Source organism: Neolamprologus brichardi, chromosome 18 (assembly GCF_056152115.1).
Source record: "Neolamprologus brichardi isolate AB-2024 chromosome 18, ASM5615211v1, whole genome shotgun sequence".
Taxonomy (NCBI): Eukaryota; Metazoa; Chordata; class Actinopteri; order Cichliformes; family Cichlidae; genus Neolamprologus; species Neolamprologus brichardi.
In genome coordinates, this window is record NC_142121.1 from 18,546,230 (window position 1) to 18,565,253 (window position 19,024).

General features: G+C 37.9%; 2 protein-coding genes across 2 annotated transcripts in view; one reads left to right on the forward strand and one right to left on the reverse strand.

Moving 5' to 3' along the window:
• The window catches only part of pth1r (parathyroid hormone 1 receptor), a 44,887-nt gene extending 40,529 nt beyond the window's left edge, over positions 1–4,358 (forward strand). Inside the window, exons 9-13 of the mRNA XM_006792392.3 lie at positions 169–235; positions 385–479; positions 1,504–1,645; positions 1,966–2,007; positions 2,094–4,358. Coding sequence (XP_006792455.1) covers positions 169–235; positions 385–479; positions 1,504–1,645; positions 1,966–2,007; positions 2,094–2,456 — 709 coding nt within the window. The 3' untranslated portion in view covers positions 2,457–4,358. The remainder of the gene's footprint in view (positions 1–168; positions 236–384; positions 480–1,503; positions 1,646–1,965; positions 2,008–2,093) is intronic.
• A 1,113-nt stretch (positions 4,359–5,471) lies between these two features.
• On the reverse strand, positions 5,472–18,829 carry tmie (transmembrane inner ear). Its single transcript, XM_006792095.3, has 4 exons — positions 18,520–18,829; positions 14,450–14,567; positions 10,080–10,229; positions 5,472–5,761 (listed from the first exon to the last, which is right to left on the reverse strand). The coding sequence occupies exons 1-4, from the start codon at positions 18,628–18,630 to the stop codon at positions 5,472–5,474; spliced, it is 669 nt and encodes a 222-aa protein (XP_006792158.2). The 5' UTR covers positions 18,631–18,829.
• Between the last annotated feature and the right edge of the window lie 195 nt (positions 18,830–19,024).

Consider the following 19,024-nt stretch of genomic DNA (forward strand, 5'->3'; position numbering starts at 1 on the left):
TCTTTGAAAGCCATAAAACATGACCTGATGTTGTATTTGTGCCCTTTCTGTATATCCGACATGATGGCAGAAAACAATACCCCCCCCCCCCCCCCCCCCCCCCCAAAAAAAAAGAGGGTTTTCATATCACTTGTTTATTGATGCCTTGTTATTATTTGTCTATCATAGGTGTTGGAACCTAAGCGCAGGCAATTTTAAATGGATATATCAAATGCCCATCGTGGTTGCTGTAGTGGTGAGTACGTGCTGATTTCAACTTCCCCCTACTGTGTGCGAAATGACAGTGTTTCGCTGCACCTGTGGCATCACAGCTGGTGGATAAGACACATTTCAGTGATTCCAATTACATCTAATTCTAACATTATGTTTCTATTTCCTCTTCAGATTAACTTTCTGCTATTTCTGAACATCGTCCGAGTCCTGGCAACTAAACTGCGAGAAACAAATGCTAGAAGGTGTGACACCAGACAACAGTACAGGTGCTGTGTACTAGCGAAGTGCAAAATTATTATTTCTTTTTTTATATATTTTCTTTTCATTTTACGATTCATTTGAAATTTAATGCTGGAACCAGCAAAGGTAACATTTAGCTACATCATGAGATGCACACTATATGGACAAAAATCTTGGGCCGCATCTCTTTGTAAAATCAAACATCTAGCCATGCAGTCTGCCTTTACAGGCATTTGTGAATTAATGGGTCGGTACTGTAATAGTATGTCACCATTGCAACAAGTCAGTTTGTGACATTTCTTTCCTCCTAGATATTTGCGATTAACTGCAAGTGATATTACTGCAAAGTGGAAGAGCAGGGTTGCTAAGCGCTGAGGGGTTTAGTGCGTAAAAGTCACCAAAGCTCTGCTGACTCGGTAACTGCAGAGCTCGGAACCTCCTCTGGCATTAAAATCAGCACAAAAATTGTGCGCCCAGGACTTCATGGGAGAGCAGCTCCTGTACGCCTAATGTGGAGGTGACCCAGCCCCTTTGTCCATATAATGTGTTTTTGTAATCATTTATGCTTCTCGGGGTGACAGTCTATCCCAACTGTCAAAGTAAAATAAATCCTGGGAACATACTCGACAGGTTTCTAGTCCATCACAGTGCACGTACAAACACACCTAACCCTAAACCACACACTTTTATACTTTTATCTGCAGCGAATTTCACCACATAGCCTAAGTCTTACAAATGTGGGAGAAAACCCACACAAACACAGGGAGATTAAAACGTGGGGAATTCTCAACACAGACTACAAGGTCATCTTCAAATTGCATTCCAACTGTTCCGCACTGTTCAGCATTCAATTTCAAATGATTTTAAATAGAGAAAAATCATCAAACCCTTGCATGTAAAAAGCTGGAAATTAAGCTTGATTTGTGTTTTTTTTTTTTTGCTAACAAATTACTTTAACCTTCAATCCACCAACTCATCTTTATTGTTGATCTATCAAAATGAGATGTTTATAAAGTATTGTGTTACGATTGTGAAATGTTTCTGTTACAGAAAACTGTTGAAGTCCACGCTGGTGCTGATGCCTCTGTTTGGCGTCCACTACATCATATTCATTGCCATGCCATATACAGAGGTGCATGGGATTCCATGGTTGATCCAAATGCATTACGAGATGCTCTCTAACTCCTTCCAGGTAAAAATGCTGTGATGAAAATCTCCTTTTATTCTGACATAAATAATGACATGCTCAAAAAATCTAATAGGCTTGATTTTTCAGGATTTGAAATGTCCCAAGGGTTAACCTTATCACCAAAAAACAGTTAGTGAAGGTCCAGTTGTTGCTTATTGTTTAGTTCTTGAGTTATAGTTAGATCCTATTCAAGATTAAAAGAACAACAGGAGTAGCTGATGACTGAAAATATCAAACAAAATGCCAAATTTTACAGCTTTGCATTGCAAAGATATTTCACTCACGGATAATGGGAGTAAAAATCACTGTTTACTATATTGCAGGGATTCCTAGTGGCAATTATATACTGCTTTTGCAATGGAGAGGTAAGAACTCAGAAATGTTGCCTTTTACACATTTTTGACTCTTCTGCTTTTATGCATCAAAAAAAAAAAGTATTTTCTCTTCTAAGGTGCAAGCTGAGATAAAAAAATCCTGGAGCAGGAGAACTCTAGCCCTGGACTTCAAAAGGAAAGCTCGAAGCGGCAGTAACACTTACAGCTATGGACCTATGGTATCACACACCAGTGTTACCAATGTCACTGCCAGAGGACCGCTGGGCCTCCACCTCACCACGAGGCTGGGACCGGCGCCTGTGAATGGGCACAGGAACCTCCCTGGGTATGTGAAAAATGGCTCCGTGTCAGAGAACTCTATACCGTCATCGGGACAGGAGCTCCACATTCCAGCTGAAGAGCATTCTGCGCATACGCGGCCTTGTGAGGACGAAAAACCCTCGCCCGTGGTTGAGGAGGAGAGGGAGACAGTCATGTGACCTGCAGGACGCTGTCTTTGTCGGTGAAAATCGAGGAAAGAAAATCATCACGAAACAGTCTCAGGATGGTCCGAAGGGGATGGCTGCATGCATCGACACTGCCAGTTTTTTTCTCCTGTGAATTGAGCCGGAACATTGCCAAGCGATGAGGCTCGAGGCAGAAAAGCTGTATTGCTTTTGCGGGCTTATTTGATGGGTGATGACTGTCGTTGTTGCAGCAAATAACTCTTTCACCAACCGCCTGCCACACTGAATGTGTAAAATGTTGAGAAGAGGACTGCCGTTCTTTACTTCTTATTCACTGCCATAACTGTTGTTATCCTTCATTTATGTTTCCTCTGGAAGCAATCGTCTTGTGGTCATTTTTTTGTGCATAAGTAAAAACTGGGGTTTTGTAGTTACTACAATGGCCAAGAATACCCTTAATCACCAAAGTAAAGCCAGGTGGGTACTGAGCGCTCTCAGAGGCACAAATGTGGGCAATTTAATCAGGAAGTTTTGAATAAAGTGTGGCTTTAAAACTATTAATCCTACTTGTTGAGACGTGTTCATGTTTCCTGGTGTGGAATCTCATTTGTTCTGCATTGGATTAAATCCACTTCAGCGTAAAAGGGAAGTTACTCAGGTAATTGAAGTCCTCTGTTGTTGCACACCTATTTTTATACTGTTCAAGTGGTGTTTTAGCATAGTCAGCTTTTTGCTCCAGAGGATCCATGTGTGTCATAAAAGATTATTTTGTGTTTCTCTTCTGTTCACACACCCCTCCCCCCACCCAGTATTCAGCCCTCTAACTCCACAGATTTTGAATGGTTAAAATGAATGTACTAGTTTTTAGTTTTTTGTCCATATAAAATGTTAATACTCACACGGCCAAACTAAAAACACCAAAGTAAGAATGTCTTTGCAGACAACCTTTTTCTTTGAGTAACGTCATGTAACTCAAAGGAAAATTGTATATACTGGATATATTCTCAAAGTTGTCAAAAGATGAAGCCCTATTAGAAGGCACAGGATGCAGGCAGCAGTCTTATTAATATTCCAGTGGAATATTAATTTAAGGAGGAAACGAAGAGTCTTAAATTCCCCGTGGGATTCCAGGAGTGATATTTGTGATGCTATAGAGAAAAAAAACCTGAAGTTACTACTACACAGTATTTTTTACAGGTAGTCAGTCCAGTGTTGTGCTGCTTCTATGATGTATATACGAGTCACGATGTTTACAAAAATCAGAGATACATTCTAATTGTGAGCTTAAAGTGTTCCTATGTATGGATATGTTATATGTTATAAAGCTGTTTTGATGTTTTTTTTTCATGTATTGGTTTATGGGATGTTGGCAATATTTGGTTATGTACATAGGCCAAAACAGAACAGTTGAATATCTTTGTAATTTACTATACTTAGCCTGCATGATTGGCAGGGTAGCTCACATGATCTATTATACCAAAGAGAAAAGACATGATAAGCTGCCAGAGAAGAGGTTATACTGAAGATTTTATTTGTATTATCCTCCACCATCACGTTTACAGTGACCAGATTGTCTTAATTTTGCAGTAATATTTTATTTTTTTCTTGTCTTTAAAAAAAATCTTTCGTTTCATGTAAATAGCAGTGAAAGATTCAAAACACCCAGACACAGAGTAACAACAGACCAACGCCTTTAATATTACATTTGTTGTTAAATCCTTAACATTGAAACTATGTTTCAAGATCTAACATTAGAATGATTCTGAATGTCACAAAATTTTCAAGCAGCAGCTGGCCAAATTTCTACATATTCTCAAGTAAATACTATTTAACTGTAAGCTCCCCTGCATGGCTCTTTGGGTCATTTCACACTTAGTTAGCCACCTCTTTAACTTAAAGCCTGATCTGTTCAAGTTACTGCTTACAGTACAAACTGGATCCAATAGCACCAGAATGAAATTACTCTTTACTCTTTTAGCAAGTATTTAATGTTTTTAACATGCTTCATATTTTGCTATTATATATAAAAGACCAAAACCAAGAATGATTGAACTTACAATTTCAGTGTGGAACAAATTCCCGTTTGCCATAGAGCTCCTAGCTGCTTTTGACAGTCAAGAGGATTATTTTCATTCTGCTATAATTATGACGTAAGCTTGACTGGATTGACTACAATAGTAATTACAGGTGGCTGCATGCCGCAGTGATGAAAATAGAAAAAGACAGACTGAGGGAAACCTTTATAAAGTCATGTTACCGTACCTTGCTGCCACAGAAGATTTAAATATCTATCATCCATCTGTATCCTTTATAATGGGTAATTTAATGCATTTCTCCCAGGCTTGTGACAAGTGAAAGTTAGCCTAATTTGCAGACCATCAAAGAGTATATAGTGTTACTGTTGCATAATCCAGTTTTTCACTCAGAGGTCGGGCAATGTTTTTTTTTTTTTTGTAAATCAAGAACACTTGGAAAATTCTCTTTGACCACTTTAATACCCTTTAATATGGTGTTTTGTTCTGATTGTATTATGTAAAAAGATTGTGTTTTGGAATCAAGTGTACAATAGGGCCAATAATCGTAGAGCTAAGGTTGTATTTCGTTGTTTCAAATACCTCTCATGGAAGTATAATGTGTATTCCATTGTCATTTATTTATCTTGTGCCGAAGTGTACTCAGTGGACTTGACTTTATAGTCTTTATGCTTTAGATACTGTAATGCGGGCAGTGACACATCATTCAGTCATTTTCTCTTCACTCCTTTGTGATGTAGGCATGTTGTAGATACCAGTGTAAACTTCAGATGAGATTGGAGGATGCTTTCTGATCTCTATTGTTCATCAGTGAATTGTGAATAAGATAATAAATCTATAATTCTACTGTCTTTTCATATCCTAATAAGACACAAACATCAATAATGTAACAATGTATCAGCATATATTTTATTATCAATATAATATACAAATTTCACTTTAGAAAAAGAGTTTCAAAATGTGCCCAGTGAAAAAATTAGATTTTTTTCTCCCGGTATTTACAGAAAAGCAGAGTTTACTTTTGAGCTTTCTTGCCCCCTCCTTTAGCCCCTCCTTTCGCTCCCTTTTCCCCTTTGTCTCCCTTCTCTCCTGATTTCTTCCCTTTCCCCTCCCCATCTTCCTTCTTGGATGCTCCCTTCTCGCCTTTTTCACCCTTCTTCTTTGTAGATGCGTCCTTTTCATCTCCTTTCCCCTCTTTGGCACTCTTGCCCTCTTTCTTGCCCTCCTTGGTCTTTTTCTCTCCTTTTTCACCATCCACCTTCCCAGAAACTGTTTTTACCTCCTCAGTGGCTTCTGCTTTTGCAGCTGCAGGAAAAAAAAGAAAGAAAAAGGGTTAAAGGCTTCACAGCGACATCAGGTATCGTCGACACTCTCTGCCTCTAATTTTAATTGGGTGGGAAAATTTAATCCAGCGGAGTGTTGGCCTAAGTAGGTTGAATATAATGAAGGCGCATCTGTTTCCACCTTTTCTAATAACCATTGTCTGTTTGTTCTTTTAATGGGATTGTTTGAAGTGCTTAACAGGTGAGAACAGGAGAGCCAAAGTTAACAATCAGGTTTTTGCTCATTGTTATTCAGGAGGCGAGATCTTGAGGCTGAGGCCAACACAGCTACTGAAGATGCATATCGCATAAAAAGCTGTTTAGTATTCGAGAACGATACATTTGAGTAAAATAAAATGTATTTTTATCTTGTCTCATCTTAAATATCACCCTGCCTGGCTTGCTAGCCCTATATATGAGCCCTCGTCTTTGCTTGATTTTTGCCAGATCTGTTGCTGGTATAAGTCTCCTCATCTTAATCTCAGACAGACACTAAACAAGGATATATCCAAGGTTATCACACATTATCAACACTAAGTGAATATAAACTCCACTAACAAGGATTGATGGGCACCCAACAATGTAACACTCATTAGGAACAACTGTGAAAATTCCTCAAAGGACATACAGACGACGAGCTGGAGTGAAATATGGTTTCTTCTATTTTTTCTTCTTTGTATGATTTTTCCAAAAGCTGCAAAAAACACTGGCTATATAATCAAAGGCCAAGAAACCAAATGACAAACACACACCAAATGTCAAAAGCTGCCAGAGGGACTCGGAGTAAACCTAAGATCATTCAGTCCCCCGTTTAGCTGAAGTGGGTGAATCCAGCTGACTTAAAATAATCAAGCAACCATAAGAATGTCTGTGAATAGATTTCTTTGTGTTTCCATATTTTGAAGCTGTCTTCTGCTATTATCCTCGACTGTAAAGCTCTTTTCTCTTGGTTTCTTCTAGATCTATCAGACGGGTTATGATTGAACCTGGCGAGCAGAAACAAGCATTTCAATTTCCAACATTTTGATCCCACGTCCATCAGACTCATATGTCATTTAAATTCCAATGTCAGACATGTAGGCTTTGTGCCATTTTGCCAGTGTCCTGTTGTTTACTTACTGCGGTGGGTTAGTTTAAGGTTAAGAAAGGCTCTGACTCTCACTATTAAATGTCAGATGTTCAGCGTGGATAAAACTGGCACAATTTTTGATAAAACATGAAGGCTTAGTGAATTTTAGAGTTGTGACATTTAGAAAATTAAAAAGTGAGTTCCATCTCAATAAGTGTAATAACATTTTGACAAATTCAGCTAAAAGTGGCCACAAAGACATAAACAGTGAGTGTTTAAGAACAATAACTTTTTATCTTGCCCTGAGATGGGCTTGTAATAAGACTAAAGTTGTTTTTGGAAGTCTTTGCGCATCAAACTATGTTTTCCTTACTGTCTGTTCTGAGGTGCAGGGGGGCAGACGTGCGAGAAATGTATTTGATTCCTTACAAACAAAAGACAACTACTGGCTGACACACGGGGATGTCTTCATTTCCAGCTACTTGAAACTATTCACTTTGAGCTCCAGAAGCAGCAGCTCTGGATGAGAGATGATGGTAGATAAGCGAAGATGACAAATTGGAGGAACTGTTTCACAACTGTCTTCTGTGAGTGTTTCTGAGAGAGATGGGGAGAGAGAGATAATAAGTTGAAGCTAACGCTCTGAGGCTTCCATCTCTCTCTCTGTAACAGTAGTTGAAACAGATACAGGCTGTGAAGCCAGAGATGCTCACTACTTTTTTTCCACAGATTTCATTTTTGGGGCCAATATGCTTCAAGCTAGTAGGTGCATGCAAATGACACAGGATGCCCGACATTTTAGTGGCGCGAAAACCAACTCGGCTCATTTTACAGATGCTCACAATATCTGCCTTTTTGTTTTTTTTACTTTTATGCAATGAACCTATTTTATTCCTGATTTGTAAACAGATCTGATATCCACACACATATCCAAAAATAGGAGTGGACACTTCTTGATCCTCATTTGTAACATTTAATTAATAATTCAGTGCTACTTTTACCGATTAGCCTACTTCGAGAGAGCATTTCATGAATTTGATGTTGCTTTGCATAATCAAAACCTCATTGTAGAGGAAAAAACTTGCAAAACTTTTAATCCTGAGCTTCATATTAATATATTTGCTGTCTTACATTCAGCAACACAGGATTCGTTTTATTTTCTTTACTTACAGGGTCATTTGGTTTGTCAGATTTTACTGCTTAAAAACTCAGCGTTGTGTCAGCTGGTTATAATCCCCGGAGAGAGGCGGCAATTTGCATGTTTGCTTGTGTATTAGTGCTCCTCTTTTGTAAACAGTGTACTATGGTGGGTTTTTTTTTTAGCACAAGCATATATGTTTTCACTCTTTTGTTTCCCTTCAGCCCCACTTCAAGACATATGGTCACTCAGTTTATAGCCAATAACAGAATATTTACTCCAGTGCATATTGGACCAACTCTCTGGTTGACACTAGAGAGTATAAAACTCTGGATGCTTTGACCACAGCAGAGTCATCATGTGCTCAAATGCAGGTCTTATTTTAATAAATGATCACCTGGCAACTCAGTGACTGCTGATTGTGTTGTTTTTTTCTTTTTTCAGATTTTTACAATAAATAGTTAATGTACCGTTACATGATATAGCACCTAGAGGAACAGGAAGTGACGGCTGTCTGTGGTTATTTGCCATTATTCTTACCTAAGAAAGCACCATCTTTGAGGCAACGCACCAAAGAACATTTGTAAGAATAAGAACACTTAATCGTTCAAATAATTAAACCCAGGAGTGCCGTGCAGATCGTCCATTTACACTAGAAAAAGAGAGAGTGCTTGATTTGCTTTATTTAAAACCACTTTGGAGAAGAAAACATACAGAGAGGGACGGGGACAAACACAGAGCACAAACATTAGATACGAGGCGTGGTACGTTCATTACAGTTTACAATGATTTTGTAATAGCAATATCCTGTCTTCAGAATTTCTGATCAAATCCGTTTTGTCTTGAAATCCACATTTTCATCAACATGAAGCAAAAAAATATTGGGACATAAGTACACAAGAACATACAGTATGGACTACAAAAGCGAAGCTGCCCTATAGAGCCCGAGTAGTTACATTCACAGAAGCAGCACAATACCTACTATTCAGCTCCATTAAAACTCGCTATCAAGCAAAGTTTGGAGAAGTTAGATTGCACTCTATTTTCTGACTAGTTCAAAAGTGATGAGGTAAGCAGCTGAATGAGAGATGCTCTTTTCTGGTTGAGCTTCTCTTAAATTTCATTCAAGGAAAACCAGATGTACTAAATATCGAACAGGCCAATGCATGTGTGATAAATGCAAGGAGGGGACTTTTAGAGCAGCTGCCAATGTGCATGCTATGTTTTTTTTTTTGTTAAAGCGATTTAGCCTAGAGGAGTGTCTGAAGGAAGATAAGAGCCGAAGAAAAGGAGGGGAAAATATCATGCTGTCTCTGGCAAAGTGAGGGAGCTGGGATGCTCCTCACTGATCCTAACAACTGAGGGCTGACTGTTGTTAGCACTCTGAGTTTGAACCTGCTCAGAGAGTGTCTGTACTGCAGAAGCATCAGGGGCAGCTGGAAGAGAAGAGAAGAGAAGAGAAGAGAAGAGAAGAGAAGAGAAGAGAAGAGAAGAGAAGAGAAGAGAAGAGTTTAGTACATGAAAGTATCAGAAGAAGACTTTAACCAAGTGTGAAACATTTTGTGAGGTGAAAAAAAGAGACAGCAAAAGTTTAATAAATCAAAGCTATCCTAGAAAATAAGTTATGTAAAAAGAGAGCTGTCCTTGATCTTAATCACAAAGCAGAACTGCAATACTAGAGAGAGAAAAAACTATATTTAACAAACTTCTGTGCTTGTAGATAGAGACCCAAATTCATATTGTAACTCATCCATACATAACTGAAGTCACCAGTGTTACACCCCCCCACCCCCACCCCCCAAAATCCCTGTTTGTGATGTGCTTTGGTCTAAGGGAGTCTGATGTCTCTCTCTCTATCTCTGTGCACTTCACTAATGGTTCAAGAGGAATGCATGGAAAATTCAAGCAGTTATCCATCATTTCTCTCATTTGAAGGAACTGGTAGTTGAAGTATTTAAGGAGTAGGACAGTTCTTGTGAACTTCTGCAGCTGGTATGAGAGTTCAAGCTCCTGCTTTCAATTATAACTCACTTATTAAAACCAATGTAATGCTATCATATTAATATTTGAAAGATATGAGAGAGGGGTACTTACAGCCTGGGATCTCAGTCAGCTCATTAAGAGGTGGCACTGTCTCTAATGTGTTGGCGTATTTCTTGGCAGCCTGCCTTTGCGCATGCCTTGCTTCAATTTCCTTTTTTGTTCTGGGAATTCGGCATTTGAATATACAGCACAGAGTGATGACTACAGGAGAGAAGAACAAGGATAAAGACAGGGTGACGTTATTTGAATAAGACATTTTAATAACACCTTACACGATCAATAAGAACTTAAGGGGCAGTGGCAGTCACAATATACAGTGGGGTCCAAAAGACTGAGAATACTAGCTAAGGTACATTTTTATAAATTTCACATTACAAATGAATATAAGCAACATACAATATATATTAACATTCTGACTGAATGTTTAAAAAATAAATAGATTTCAGAATATCTTTGTATTTGTTTGGTGTTTTGGTCGTCCTCCTCCCATTCTTTGATGACAGAAAGCAATCAAGCTGGAGGTGTGTGCAAGAAAATACCTTACCCTATCCTACCATTACCGGACAAAGTTCCAAAGAATGTTTCGTGACATGTTTGGCTTTGTCAGCATACAAATGCTTCCTCAAATATTCAGTGGTGAGTAAAGTCGAGCTACTGAGGAGTCCATGAGTGCTCCTTAATCCTGGTTCACTTGGACTCATGATCCTGCTGCAGTATGAATCTCTCTACACAAAGATGCAAACCAAGAGGGAGAAAATGTCTAAAAAACGGCCGTGAGTGCTTCTTGTTCTAAATACATCCCTCAATGACTAACTGACTGAAACCGATGCTGACGTGTGATGAAGTTGCACCACAGCCACATGGCTGCATAATGAAGTGTAACTGTGTTACATGTTTAGCAGGCCAACTGTAGTTTTGCTGTGTTGCTCTTCCTGGTCTCGGTACAGCCCACCTTCCACTCAGCAATCAGCTGTGGTAGTACTTAAGCTGAGGAGAAAGCCAGTGCCAGAGAGCCTTGTCCTGACAGTGACTGAGCTGTGGTGTTTGTTGCCTACTCCCTGGTGAATGTGAATTTTCTTCTGGATTGATGTGTTGAACTGATCAGCTTCAAAGTCTGTTGCAGGATTTCATTCTGTTTTTCATGACAGTTGTTGCTTGGTCATGTTTTTTTAAAGTTAAAATGGTGATAAATTTATTTATTTTGTCCCTCTAATTGTGCCTCATTTTCCCCGCAGACACCATTTGTTAGTTCCCCACATCCATTGGACTTACTGGTGACAGTTTTAACATTGATTGGTGTATTTTCTTTTTCTTTTGTAATTCTAGCTGGAGAGAAGGTACAAAGCCACAGGATATGTTTAATAGCATCCTACATCTTGCATGCTACTTCTAGTCTTGCTCTCTCTTTCATCACTCAAACATGGCATGCTCAGCAGGGAGCGGTGAATGAAACATCCATAATTAATCTTTATTTACCAAAATGCTGGTTATGAAGAATCCAGTTAGAATGTTAGATTAGGTTTAGTCATATTTGCCCGTCTGGGTCTCTGCATGTGCGAGTGTAAAGGTAAGTTTGTGAAAGGCTTTCTATTGTTGTAAACCGCTGTGTTCACATTTGTATATTGTATTGTTAAAATGTTGCTATGCTTTTATGTTTGTTACTGAAGCAGAAGCAGCCATGCATGTAGAGCCCTTTTACAGATTACATTGTCTATAGAAGTAGAGATAAAATGTTTGGTTGATTGAGCACAAAATTAATTAGCAACTATCTAGTTAATTTTCTAAAACAATTTTTAAAAACCATAACATTTCATGCATGAAACGATAGTCCTAGCTTTAAAACAGCCACCCTCCAGGCACTCAATAAACTCTTAAAGATCCAAAGTATATACTTAGGATTTTTTTTTAACTTATTTATTTATGTACACGAGGATAATTCCTTCATGTCTTAAAAAGGCTCAGCTGTAACTCAACACCTTTGGCTCATTTTGTATACGCACATCGATGAACATGCAAATTAATCTGCGCCTCTTCCCTGCGTCTTTTGCCCACAACCAAATATAAAAGTAGAGCCTCTCAGGCGGAGATTATATTCATTTCAGGAAGTATGCATGTGCGACTGCAGACACCATGGAGGAACAGTCACTCTTGTTGTACCTTTTTCCCCATGAGTCTCTTTGATGACACATGCATGAAGGGCAAGTGGGCTCTGATACATGCACGGACACATGAAACGAGTGTAGATTAGGTTATCAAATAGCTAATAATGTGTCATTACGCTATAACTTGTTCCCTATCACCTGCTTTGACAAGTTAGCCCCACTTTGCAAGTTACCAGCTTCTTGTTTTCTTGGTTTGTCTCAATCATGTTTTAGAGACGGTTACTGGACACTGAAATTCCACAAATATTGCAAAAATATTTGAGTATGCCATCAATGCCTTTGCAGATGACATGTCTTATATACAATTTTAAAACCTGCTTTTCATTAATTGGGTAATGTTGTGAGGTTTGGGCTGTTGGTTGGACAAAACCATGCACTGGGGTGACATCACTTTGAGCCCTGAGATTTTTTAAATAATTTCAAACCAAATAATTGAGAAAAACATAATCAGCAGATGAATCGCTGTTAATAACCATAAGTTGTAAACATCACATTAAATACAGTTTTTATTTTAATGCATGTGTAATAATAATGATGTAAAGACTTAATATAGTAACATGTAAAAGTTTAAGGAGGAGACAATTTAATGAATTAAAGTGCTTAACAGATTTATGAGATCACCCCTCAGTATAAGGTTTATGCCTTATACCAATACCAAAAGTATTGGTAGTTACCAAAAATATTTTGGTTGGTGTAAGTAGAGCCATGAGTATGTGGAAACGCCTTAATACCAATAATAGTTTTAATGCTAAAATAGAATTACTGCTGTTGTCCATTAATTTTCAAAACAAACACAAAAAAAAGTAAAGCACAGAATTGTTTTTTGATTGAGATGCCAAATTACAGTTATTTACTGTAATTATATCAAAAATAACATTCAGCGTTTGAATGCAGACTTGGTAGGTGGACAAACCCTAAACTGTCAGCAACTGCTCTGTCAGTGCTACAGTCCTGTCTGCCTTGAAGGACCTGATGCTGCTAGCCCAAGTTTACAGTAGGACTGCAGCTCTGGGATGAGTGATAGCGGTGAAGCCTGGGGTGGCACTACCAGATAGGGTTAAGAGGGATAAAGACAACTCCAGTGGAGAAAAAAGCTGCTAATAATAACAATATGTCGCTTCTTATCAGGGCCTTTCAAGGAGAACAGTCCTTTTGGCGAATATTCACAATGTTAGAAACTATCTAAGGATAAGACAAACACACCCAAACAGCCTATCACTTATGATCTGGTAGTTGGACTTGATTGATTTGAGCAGTGACTTTTCCCAGAAGAACCCCAGAAGAAAGTCAATGCTTTAAGTCAGACATTTCTTCCGGCAGTTTTATTTCAATTAAAGTATGTCTGAATCCTTAAGATGCAAAACCGTGCTGTAAAATATTATATACTGTATATACAGAATACATAGAACATAACAAAATAACAGATTTTTACATTACAAAATGAAAACTATGAGGTCAAAATAACACATTCTGCGTGGTTGTAAGTTTCCTTGTGTTACTGTGCAACCAAAATCCATGTTCTCAGAAAGGGCACATGGAGTGTTTACTCTCTGCATGAGTAGGTAAGTAGGCCCATGGCATTTTTACGTCTAAGGCCAGTGATCATGATAACCCGTCATGGCACCAAGAGCATGCATGAAAGCAGGATATATTTTTTTTTTCCTCGCATAGTGACATGTTTCACAGTGGCACTAGGACTGTTTATCAGTCAAGTTCTTTAGGATGTGGTAAAATTATTAAATGTTTTCTAATAAATGATTGGTGAAGTATCTCAAAAGCAAATGATGTGGTGTCTCCCCTACAGTATTCCTTTTTAATATGCAATTAATGATTAGCCCTGGCTGACTGCATTAGGGAACAAATGTGTAACCTGCTAAATGTCATTATGCTACCACTGCCAATGTGAGCATGCCAAAGACTCCATTCAGGCCAAAATGCAGATAAGAATGAAGACTTGAACTGTAGAACTGACATTTCTTTTTTTTTTCTGAAACAAATCTGCCAGAATAAAACAAACAAACAAACAAACAAAAGTATCTCTGCCCTCATCCTGCAGTTATTCTTATCAGCTGCTTAGCAAAATTGTTCCATTTGCTGACATAATATCAGTATTACAACTAATCCCACTGTGCTTGATTATCACACTGTGAACTCATAATTGAGGACATTTGCACTCTGCGGCTACATCTCAAGATAGCTGTTTTCTTTATGAATGATTTGTGAAGGTGACAACAAAGTGATTTCCTGAGATATACTAACCAACTGCCAGAACAAACATGGAAAAGATACCAATGACCTGCCATAACCGCAGCCCCCAGAAAACAACGGTCTCTGAAGTGACAGGGTCGGGCTTCTTTGGGGGATCTGTGGGTAAAAGCTGTGGGCAAAAAAGAGAGAGAGAGAGAGAGAGAGCATCAACAGTTTTTTATATATCTGCACACAAACTAAAAATAAATCTTCACAAAAAAAAAAGGATTAACAACAGTGCAAAGCTCAAGGAGCAACACGATCTTAGAGCTCAAATTTCAGATAACTAATTTTAGTTTTCACTGTGATACTTCACTCTTTAGGCAATGCAGCATGTCAGTAAAGTACTTGGTGTTCGAGTTTTCAGTCACTCTGCAATCTTTTCTGACTCAAAGTAAAATGAAAAGTTTTTGAATCTGTCATATTGTCTCAAAGCATCACCATTTAGATAAGACATAAGGGTTGAAGTCAGACGGGCATTGATTCTGCAGAATACAGCTGGACAAAGCATTAAGGAATAATTTCTGCCTCCTTTCACTGAATTTACTACAAGTGTGCAGCCAACGTCCTTGTACAGCCTCACATTTCATTCCGAGCAATGTTAGCGCCTCAACATCATTTCAGTTATTAACAACAACTACAGTGTAGCTCATATTGTATTTACCTGGCAAGGATACTTTGGCAAATGTTTACATGTCCACAGATTGTAGATTTTCTTAACACAATTTCATGATAATAAAACATTAAAGGTTTATAGCTGATATCAAAATGAACCCATATAATGAACTCATATAATTACTAACTAGACACCATCTGGTGCTGGGATCGTATCAACCCTAAATGCCGTCACCACCAACTCATGAGTACACAGTAGTCATTACAACATTATTCCATTAGTAGGCAGTACTGAGTCTTATCTTTGAACTCTTTCAGTTTGATGACACCTGTGAAATCACACTCACTGTGCCACAGAAACACATTTTGACAGCCACACGCATGCAGTACATTTGATATATAGATGTACTGTAAGAAAATCCCAAGAGACAAAGCAAACAATTATCAGAGCATTTTCTAACAAAGAGAGAAAGTATAAAAATAAAAAGGCAGATATGTATGGAGGACCTGTAGTGTCATAAAATGACTTATGACACAAAAATTATTTAATCAATTATCGTACAAATAAAAAGGCTAAGAAAATAAAATAAATAAATAAAAAGACATAAATATATGGATTTGGAAAATGAGTAAATAAATAGAAAATAAATAGCTATAAATAAAAACTAATTCCCTTGTTAACTTAGTGAATGGAACAGAAATTGTTGAAATCATTTTCAAATAATATATTAATCCATAAACATGTTGTTAAAATGAAAAATTGTATTAAATTAAATAAACTAGATGTATTAATAATAATAATAATAAATTAATAAATTAATAATATTAATAAACCAAATGTATTAAATGAAAAATATATTAAATTTAAACATAAAGCCACCCATAAGTATGTAGTGAGTAAATAATTAATTACAATAATAAAATGTAGTTTGAAAAGAGAAATTGAACAGAACCCCCTGCTTCCTGTTCCTGTATTCCTCTCATTTAGTCTTTCCTATACATGTTGATCCATGTGCTCCATTCCTAAAACAATTTGTGAATGTTTTGTAGCTCTCTTTTAAAAACTGCATTTTAATATACATTTTCATTATGTTCTTAGATTTATTTGTAACACTTTAAGATGATCAAATTGTATTTTTATGCAAAGTATTTATTGTTGGCTTCATATTCAAAATCTTTTTTGAATCTCATATACTATAATTTTTAAAAAGTAATATGTAATTTAGTCAAATATTTAAGTTTTGATCAATTTTTATTCCGAATGTATGTTTTCATATTGTACATTCTGTTAGTGTGACTGCACTCTAATATTTTAATGACACTTTCAGTCCTCCATAAAAAGGATCTTTAGTATTTCTTTAAGGAAATCCCCCAAACCCCCTGTATGTTTTCATGCCAGATGTGAACTTACATGGTCCCCCTTACAAACAAGTACCCACAGTGACAGCAGTGAATGTGTTGCACAAGTTGACTGCTTTCCATAAACTTTCTTAGTGTTCTTTGATGTCTCGCATGTTGTACAAAGATTTTCTTGTTACCGTCCAAGACCAACTATTTTGTGATTTCAAAGCTCTCTCCAGAGCTGTGGATTAGGGAACAACAAAGTGTAGAAACTGGCTGTAGTATGTGTTTGTCTTCCTGCTAGTTCAATGACTTGGATCGGTACTACCACAGCCATCAGAGGGCCGGTTCCCTGATAAAATTACTGAGTAGATTTCTCCCTGTCTCCTCTGTATCGATCACTTGATTTGATGATACAAGGCTGTTTTGGAAACTCTACACTTTAGTCCATAAACCAACAGAGAACAGATCAGAAAATGGACATTATTGCATTTGTTGCCTTTATGTGTAACACAATTATGAGGTGAACCACAAAAAAACAAAGTTTCAAAAATACACTAAAGTGGTGATATCATACATGTGATAAGCAGCAGCATAGGATGAGATGAAAAAGAAACAGTTGATAGGAATGGTAAGTCAGTTAAAATACTAAAACGGATGAGAGATGTTACTATCATACTAGAAATTAAAAACAAGCACTCGTCAACTTCCCAGGATATCTCTGCTTTCTTTAAAAGCGCCAGTGCAAAAGGACCAGTTTGTTTACTCCAGTCTATAAAGAACTGATAACAAGCAAACACGCCAAATGTGACAGTGTACACGGCTTCAGGCAACTCACTTATTGAGGATATTTTGCACATCTAATAAAACAACTGTTTTTCTTTAAGAGTGACTGTGTAATGCTAAGTACTTTCTTCCTGAGGACATTTCTTATTTTATTAATTATTTATTTGCCTTTTTTTTCTTTCAGTGAAACAACAAGCACAAAATGACCTCAAGTAACCCCAATGTTAATGATTACATACCCAAATCTATAAAACATTTTTATTTGTTGGATGTTTGGCTGATTAGTTGGTATGTTAAATCTTCAAAGCTTTGATTGAATATTCTCCCTCAAATAATAGTTCTGGTTTGTTCCGCTAAGGAAAACCTCTGGGGACTAATCAAGGAACATTAGTATAAGAACAAGGGATTAATACCTAAAAATAGAAAAGTGTGCACTTGGTTAAAAATGACTCAACATATAAGAGCAAAAGGCCAATTACTCAAGTAATGAAGTACAGGACCAATATTATGCACAAAGAATATGGACAAACAATTTCCTGAAATCTAAAGCCTTATATTTAATTCTACATTTAGCACATGCTTACTAGAAAACAGTTTTGCTCTTCTCTACAGCAACAACAAACATTATTATTATTTATTAACCATCTTCTGTCTCAAGCTCTTAAAAGGCATCACACAAACACCAAGAGGGAGACTGTTACTAGAAGTTTCTCGTGCTTTCTCTCATCTTTCTCTTAAACCTGTTTGCTGCAAACTGAAGTTCAGAGGATGTTGATGCAAAAATGAGTCATAGATAAACACTGGTATATTGTTTCCTTGTGTAACACATTAAATATCACACTATTAGTATTCAACACAAAATTCATTCACTTTTATGTTCCTGTAGTTGACTACTACTGATTGACTTGATGTTATAAGAATGTTTAGTCATGCAGTCATCATTTATTGTTTCATACCTAAGAAAATGGACTTCAGATCATTTTTGTAGCCAGGTCTAGTCAAATTCTCTGAATGTAACTCTTTTTCCTCTATCCTGATCAAAAGAACGAAAACCCTTCGAGTACTAGTCACCCTAGCTCCCCTCTAAGAGCACCCATTTAAACATGTGTGACATGGCTGTTCATGTCAGCCCATATAATATATCAGGGTTCAACATAGGTTCACCCTCTCCTCATCCAATAAGGCAAGACACAACTACGGCGACAATACAAAGGAGCATTAATCATACACATTTAGGCTTCCCCTTAAAATGCCGATGTACCTGCACTCGTCACTTAGAAACCTCGAGGCTCTTTCTGAGAGGAACCTGTGGAGGACAAGGTGATGTATCGGGTTCTTACCTCAGGATCCGGGATCTGGGAGAACACGGAGGACAAACACTGAGACAGCAGCACTGTTCCCCAGCCCCGCAGTAGGAGCTGAGGCGGGCATACAGGCTGATCCCCAACCATTCTCTCCCCTCTTTCTCCCTGCAGCCACCCTGCCCCCTCTTCCTCTCTTCTTTCTCTGCCTGCACTTGCGCTGTTTACAGGACAGGACCACAATGGCCCTGGGTGATTAATAGTGACTATGGTGATGAAGTCTTCCTCCTATCCACGGTCATGTCTATCTGTTGCCATGTCACACCAGTGCAGGAACCCAAAAGCACCGGCAGTCACCAGTGCAGCCAGCTGAAAACTGCTCCACTAGAATGGAGGGAACCAGCCCTGCAGTTAGGGTACATTAATTAATTAACAGACCTGGTGTGGTTTACAGCCAGCTCATCCTGCTGGGGACAGGCTGTTAACTCAGACTTGGGGGAGGGGGGGGGGGGGGGGGGGGGGATGGGTGGTGCAGTTGACCAGG

Bases quoted from the DNA above. Each gene is read 5' to 3' on its own strand.
- tmie (XM_006792095.3), bottom strand. From the start codon at position 18,630: ATGGTTGGGGATCAGCCTGTATGCCCGCCTCAGCTCCTACTGCGGGGC. The intron at 14,568-18,519 runs GTAAGAACCCGA...TTTTGCCCACAG, and splicing joins CCCAGATCCCGGATCCTGAG to CTTTTACCCACAGATCCCCC. The intron at 10,230-14,449 runs GTTAGTATATCT...TCTCTCCTGTAG, and splicing joins CATGTTTGTTCTGGCAGTTG to TCATCACTCTGTGCTGTATA.